This window comes from Salmo salar, unplaced genomic scaffold (genome assembly GCF_905237065.1).
Source record: "Salmo salar unplaced genomic scaffold, Ssal_v3.1, whole genome shotgun sequence".
Classification (NCBI taxonomy): Eukaryota; Metazoa; Chordata; class Actinopteri; order Salmoniformes; family Salmonidae; genus Salmo; species Salmo salar.
Window position 1 is genome coordinate 27,501 of NW_025548916.1, and position 7,500 is coordinate 35,000.

The following is a 7,500-nucleotide window of genomic DNA, read 5'->3' on the forward strand; positions in this document are numbered from 1 at the left end:
TTTGACCTGTCTGTCTCTCTCTCCCCTCCTCAGTCTCGTGGAGGTGGTGTCGACAGGAGAGATGGTGACTCAGCTCTTTGACCTGTCTGTCTCTCTCTCCCCTCCTCAGTCTCGTGGAGGTGGTGTCGACAGGAGAGATGGTGACTCAGCTCTTTGACCTGTCTGTCTCTCTCTCTCCCTCCTCAGTCTCGTGGAGGTGGTGTCGACAGGAGAGATGGTGACTCAGCTCTTTGACCTGTCTGTCTCTCTCTCTCTCCCTCCTCAGTCTCGTGGAGGTGGTGTAGACAGGAGAGATGGTGACTCAGCTCTTTGACCTGTCTGTCTCTCTCCTCCTCAGTCTCGTGGAGGTGGTGTCGACAGGAGAGATGGTGACTCAGCTCTTTGACCTGTCTGTCTCTCTCCTCCTCAGTCTCGTGGAGGTGGTGTCGACAGGAGAGATGGTGACTCAGCTCTTTGACCTGTCTGTCTCTCTCGTCCTCAGTCTCGGGGAGGTGGTGTCGACAGGAGAGATGGTGACTCAGCTCTTTGACCTGTCTGCTCTCTCTCTCTCCCTCCTCAGTCTCGTGGAGGTGGTGTCGACAGGAGAGATGGTGACTCAGCTCTTTGACCTGTCTGTCTCTCTCTCTCCCCTCCTCAGTCTCGTGGAGGTGGTGTCGACAGGAGAGATGGTGACTCAGCTCTTTGACCTGTCTGTCTCTCTCTCTCCCCTCCTCAGTCTCGTGGAGGTGGTGTCGACAGGAGAGATGGTGACTCAGCTCTTTGACCTGTCTGTCTCTCTCTCTCCCCTCCTCAGTCTCGTGGAGGTGGTGTCGACAGGAGAGATGGTGACTCAGCTCTTTGACCTGTCTGTCTCTCTCCTCCTCAGTCTCGTGGAGGTGGTGTCGACAGGAGAGATGGTGACTCAGCTCTTTGACCTGTCTGTCTCTCTCTCTCCCCTCCTCAGTCTCGTGGAAGTGGTGTCGACAGGAGAGATGGTGACTCAGCTCTTTGACCTGTCTGTCTCTCTCTCTCTCTCCTCCTCAGTCTCGTGGAGGTGGTGTCGACAGGAGAGATGGTGACTCAGCTCTTTGACCTGTCTCTCTCTCCCTCCTCAGTCTCGTGGAGGTGGTGTCGACAGGAGAGATGGTGACTCAGCTCTTTGACCTGTCTCTCTCTCCCCTCCTCAGTCTCGTGGAGGTGGTGTCGACAGGAGAGATGGTGACTCAGCTCTTTGACCTGTCTGTCTCTCTCTCCCCTCCTCAGTCTCGTGGAGGTGGTGTCGACAGGAGAGATGGTGACTCAGCTCTTTGACCTGTCTGTCTCTCTCTCCCCTCCTCAGTCTCGTGGAGGTGGTGTCGACAGGAGAGATGGTGACTCAGCTCTTTGACCTGTCTGTCTCTCTCTCCCCTCCTCAGTCTCGTGGAGGTGGTGTCGACAGGAGAGATGGTGACTCAGCTCTTTGACCTGTCTCTCTCTCTCCCTCCTCAGTCTCGTGGAGGTGGTGTCGACAGGAGAGATGGTGACTCAGCTCTTTGACCTGCTCTCTCTCTCCCCTCCTCAGTCTCGTGGAGGTGGTGTCGACAGGAGAGATGGTGACTCAGCTCTTTGACCTGTCTCTCTCTCCCTCCTCAGTCTCGTGGAGGTGGTGTCGACAGGAGAGATGGTGACTCAGCTCTTTGACCTGTCTCTCTCGCCCCTCCTCAGTCTCGTGGAGGTGGTGTCGACAGGAGAGATGGTGACTCAGCTCTTTGACCTGTCTGTCTCTCTCTCTCCCCTCCTCAGTCTCGTGGAGGTGGTGTAGACAGGAGAGATGGTGACTCAGCTCTTTGACCTGTCTGTCTCTCTCTCTCTCCCCTCCTCAGTCTCGTGGAGGTGGTGTCGACAGGAGAGATGGTGACTCAGCTCTTTGACCTGTCTCTCTCTCTCCCCTCCTCAGTCTCGTGGAGGTGGTGTCGACAGGAGAGATGGTGACTCAGCTCTTTGACCTGTCTCTCTCTCTCTCTCCTCCTCAGTCTCGTGGAGGTGGTGTCGACAGGAGAGATGGTGACTCAGCTCTTTGACCTGTCTGTCTCTCTCTCTCCCCTCCTCAGTCTCGTGGAAGTGGTGTCGACAGGAGAGATGGTGACTCAGCTCTTTGACCTGTCTGTCTCTCTCTCCCCTCCTCAGTCTCGTGGAGGTGGTGTCGACAGGAGAGATGCTGACTCAGCTCTTTGACCTGTCTCTCTCTCTCTCCTCCTCAGTCTCGTGGAAGTGGTGTCGACAGGAGAGATGGTGACTCAGCTCTTTGACCTGTCTGTCTCTCTCCCCTCCTCAGTCTCGTGGAGGTGGTGTCGACAGGAGAGATGGTGACTCAGCTCTTTGACCTGTCTGTCTCTCTCTCTCCCTCCTCAGTCTCGTGGAGGTGGTGTCGACAGGAGAGATGGTGACTCAGCTCTTTGACCTGTCTGTCTCTCTCTCTCCCCTCCTCAGTCTCGTGGAAGTGGTGTCGACAGGAGAGATGGTGACTCAGCTCTTTGACCTGTCTGTCTCTCTCCCCTCCTCAGTCTCGTGGAGGTGGTGTCGACAGGAGAGATGGTGACTCAGCTCTTTGACCTGTCTCTCTCTCTCTCTCTCCTCCTCAGTCTCGTGGAGGTGGTGTCGACAGGAGAGATGGTGACTCAGCTCTTTGACCTGTCTGTCTCTCTCCCCTCCTCAGTCTCGTGGAGGTGGTGTCGACAGGAGAGATGGTGACTCAGCTCTTTGACCTGTCTGTCTCTCTCTCTCTCTCCTCCTCAGTCTCGTGGAGGTGGTGTCGACAGGAGAGATGGTGACTCAGCTCTTTGACCTGTCTGTCTCTCTCTCCTCCTCAGTCTCGTGGAGGTGGTGTCGACAGGAGAGATGGTGACTCAGCTCTTTGACCTGTCTGTCTCTCTCTCTCCCTCCTCAGTCTCGTGGAGGTGGTGTCGACAGGAGAGATGGTGACTCAGCTCTTTGACCTGTCTGTCTCTCTCTCTCCCCTCCTCAGTCTCGTGGAAGTGGTGTCGACAGGAGAGATGGAGCCGCCATGTTGAAGGAGTCTCAGCTCTTTGACCTGTTCCCCAGCATAGACAGACACTTCCTACAGGACATCTTCAGAGACCACAAGTTAATACACACACACACACACACACACACACACACACACACACACACACACACACACACACACACTTAAAATCGGGGGAAGGGGTTGTTAGTGTTTCATATGTAAATAATACCTAATATGTCTCTTGGGGGTGTGTGTGTGTGTGTGTGTGTGTGTGTGTGTGTGTGTGTGTGTGTGTGTGTGTGTGTGTGTGTGTGTGTGTAGTTACTGTCTGGTGCAGACGGAGCAGTTCCTGAGGTCTATGTTGGACGAGGGCCCTGTGAGAAACGTTGTGGCCCCAGAACACACACCACGTACACACAGCAAGGACCGAGACAAGGTACACACACACACACACACACAGTTACAGTACACACACACACACACACACACACACACACACACAGTTACAGTACACACACACACACACACACACACACACACAGTAATGATACCAAATGGAAACAACTAGTCTCTAGTGAGGTCCAGTAATGATACCAAATGGAAACAACTAGTCTCTAGTGAGGTCCAGTAATGATACCAAATGGAAACAACTAGTCTCTAGTGTGGTCCAGTAATGATACCAAATGGAAACAACTAGTCTCTAGTGAGGTCCAGTAATGATACCAAATGGAAACAACTAGTCTCTAGTGAGGTCCAGTAATGATACCAAATGGAAACAACTAGTCTCTAGTGAGGTCCAGTAATGATACCAAATGGAAACAACTAGTCTCTAGTGAGGTCCAGTAATGATACCAAATGGAAACAACTAGTCTCTAGTGAGGTCCAGTAATGATACCAAATGGAAACAACTAGTCTCTAGTGAGGTCCAGTAATGATACCAAATGGAAACAACTAGTCTCTAGTGAGGTCCAGTAATGATACCAAATGGAAACAACTAGTCTCTAGTGAGGTCCAGTAATGATACCAAATGGAAACAGCTAGTCTCTAGTGAGGTCCAGTAATGATACCAAATGGAAACAACTAGTCTCTAGTGAGGTCCAGTAATGATACCAAATGGAAACAACTAGTCTCTAGTGAGGTCCAGTAATGATACCAAATGGAAACAACTAGTCTCTAGTGAGGTCCAGTAATGATACCAAATGGAAACAACTAGTCTCTAGTGAGGTCCAGTAATGATACCAAATGGAAACAGCTAGTCTCTAGTGAGGTCCAGTAATGATACCAAATGGAAACAACTAGTCTCTAGTGAGGTCCAGTAATGATACCAAATGGAAACAACTAGTCTCTAGTGAGGTCCAGTAATGATACCAAATGGAAACAACTAGTCTCTAGTGAGGTCCAGTAATGATACCAAATGGAAACAACTAGTCTCTAGTGAGGTCCAGTAATGATACCAAATGGAAACAACTAGTCTCTAGTGAGGTCCAGTAATGATACCAAATGGAAACAGCTAGTCTCTAGTGGGGTCCAGTAATGATACCAAATGGAAACAACTAGTCTCTAGTGAGGTCCAGTAATGATACCAAATGGAAACAACTAGTCTCTAGTGAGGTCCAGTAATGATACCAAATGGAAACAACTAGTCTCTAGTGAGGTCCAGTAATGATACCAAATGGAAACAGCTAGTCTCTAGTGAGGTCCAGTAATGATACCAAATGGAAACAACTAGTCTCTAGTGAGGTCCAGTAATGATACCAAATGGAAACAACTAGTCTCTAGTGAGGTCCAGTAATGATACCAAATGGAAACAACTAGTCTCTAGTGAGGTCCAGTAATGATACCAAATGGAAACAACTAGTCTCTAGTGAGGTCCAGTAATGATACCAAATGGAAACAACTAGTCTCTAGTGAGGTCCAGTAATGATACCAAATGGAAACAACTAGTCTCTAGTGAGGTCCAGTAATGATACCAAATGGAAACAACTAGTCTCTAGTGAGGTCCAGTAATGATACCAAATGGAAACAACTAGTCTCTAGTGAGGTCCAGTAATGATACCAAATGGAAACAACTAGTCTCTAGTGAGGTCCAGTAATGATACCAAATGGAAACAACTAGTCTCTAGTGAGGTCCAGTAATGATACCAAATGGAAACAACTAGTCTCTAGTGAGGTCCAGTAATGATACCAAATGGAAACAACTAGTCTCTAGTGAGGTCCAGTAATGATACCAAATGGAAACAACTAGTCTCTAGTGAGGTCCAGTAATGATACCAAATGGAAACAACTAGTCTCTAGTGAGGTCCAGTAATGATACCAAATGGAAACAACTAGTCTCTAGTGAGGTCCAGTAATGATACCAAATGGAAACAACTAGTCTCTAGTGAGGTCCAGTAATGATACCAAATGGAAACAACTAGTCTCTAGTGAGGTCCAGTAATGATACCAAATGGAAACAACTAGTCTCTAGTGAGGTCCAGTAATGATACCAAATGGAAACAACTAGTCTCTAGTGAGGTCCAGTAATGATACCAAATGGAAACAACTAGTCTCTAGTGTGGTCCAGTAATGATACCAAATGGAAACAACTAGTCTCTAGTGAGGTCCAGTAATGATACCAAATGGAAACAACTAGTCTCTAGTGAGGTCCAGTAATGATACCAAATGGAAACAACTAGTCTCTAGTGAGGTCCAGTAATGATACCAAATGGAAACAACTAGTCTCTAGTGAGGTCCAGTAATGATACCAAATGGAAACAACTAGTCTCTAGTGAGGTCCAGTAATGATACCAAATGGAAACAACTAGTCTCTAGTGAGGTCCAGTAATGATACCAAATGGAAACAACTAGTCTCTAGTGAGGTCCAGTAATGATACCAAATGGAAACAACTAGTCTCTAGTGAGGTCCAGTAATGATACCAAATGGAAACAACTAGTCTCTAGTGAGGTCCAGTAATGATACCAAATGGAAACAACTAGTCTCTAGTGAGGTCCAGTAATGATACCAAATGGAAACAACTAGTCTCTAGTGAGGTCCAGTAATGATACCAAATGGAAACAACTAGTCTCTAGTGAGGTCCAGTAATGATACCAAATGGAAACAACTAGTCTCTAGTGAGGTCCAGTAATGATACCAAATGGAAACAACTAGTCTCTAGTGAGGTCCAGTAATGATACCAAATGGAAACAACTAGTCTCTAGTGAGGTCCAGTAATGATACCAAATGGAAACAACTAGTCTCTAGTGAGGTCCAGTAATGATACCAAATGGAAACAACTAGTCTCTAGTGAGGTCCAGTAATGATACCAAATGGAAACAACTAGTCTCTAGTGAGGTCCAGTAATGATACCAAATGGAAACAACTAGTCTCTAGTGAGGTCCAGTAATGATACCAAATGGAAACAACTAGTCTCTAGTGAGGTCCAGTAATGATACCAAATGGAAACAGCTAGTCTCTAGTGAGGTCCAGTAATGATACCAAATGGAAACAGCTAGTCTCTAGTGAGGTCCAGTAATGATACCAAATGGAAACAACTAGTCTCTAGTGAGGTCCAGTAATGATACCAAATGGAAACAACTAGTCTCTAGTGAGGTCCAGTAATGATACCAAATGGAAACAGCTAGTCTCTAGTGAGGTCCAGTAATGATACCAAATGGAAACAGCTAGTCTCTAGTGAGGTCCAGTAATGATACCAAATGGAAACAACTAGTCTCTAGTGAGGTCCAGTAATGATACCAAATGGAAACAACTAGTCTCTAGTGAGGTCCAGTAATGATACCAAATGGAAACAACTAGTCTCTAGTGAGGTCCAGTAATGATACCAAATGGAAACAACTAGTCTCTAGTGAGGTCCAGTAATGATACCAAATGGAAACAACTAGTCTCTAGTGAGGTCCAGTAATGATACCAAATGGAAACAACTAGTCTCTAGTGAGGTCCAGTAATGATACCAAATGGAAACAACTAGTCTCTAGTGAGGTCCAGTAATGATACCAAATGGAAACAACTAGTCTCTAGTGAGGTCCAGTAATGATACCAAATGGAAACAACTAGTCTCTAGTGAGGTCCAGTAATGATACCAAATGGAAACAACTAGTCTCTAGTGAGGTCCAGTCCTAATGGTATCGCTCACCTGCCTCCCCTTCCAGCCACCGCTCACGTGCCTCCCCTTCCAGCCATCGCTCACCTGCCTCCCCTTCCAGCCATCGCTCACCTGCCTCCCCTTCCAGCCATCGCTCACCTGCCTCCCCTTCCAGCCATCGCTCACCTGCCTCCACTTCCAGCCATCGCTCACCTGCCTCCCCTTCCAGCCATCGCTCACCTGCCTCCCCTTCCAGCCATCGCTCACCTACTTCCCCTTCCAGCCATCGCTCACCTGCCTCCCCTACCGGCCCTCGCTCACATGCCTCCCCTACCGGCCATCGCTCACCTACCTCCCCTTCCAGCCCTCCAGCCATCGCTCACCTGCCTCCCCTCCCGGCCATCGCTCACCTGCCTCCCCTCCCAGCCATCGCTC

The 7,500-nt window shown here is 48.4% G+C and overlaps 1 protein-coding gene across 1 annotated transcript in view; it reads left to right on the forward strand.

The window, feature by feature from the left end:
• The window catches only part of LOC123733435 (uncharacterized), a gene marked incomplete at its 5' end in the record, with an annotated part of 43,538 nt that overhangs the window by 24,407 nt on the left and 11,631 nt on the right, over positions 1-7,500 (forward strand). Inside the window, 2 exons of the mRNA XM_045712834.1 lie at positions 2,984-3,102; positions 3,308-3,422. Of these exons, the coding sequence (XP_045568790.1) occupies positions 2,984-3,102; positions 3,308-3,422 (234 nt within the window). The remainder of the gene's footprint in view (positions 1-2,983; positions 3,103-3,307; positions 3,423-7,500) is intronic.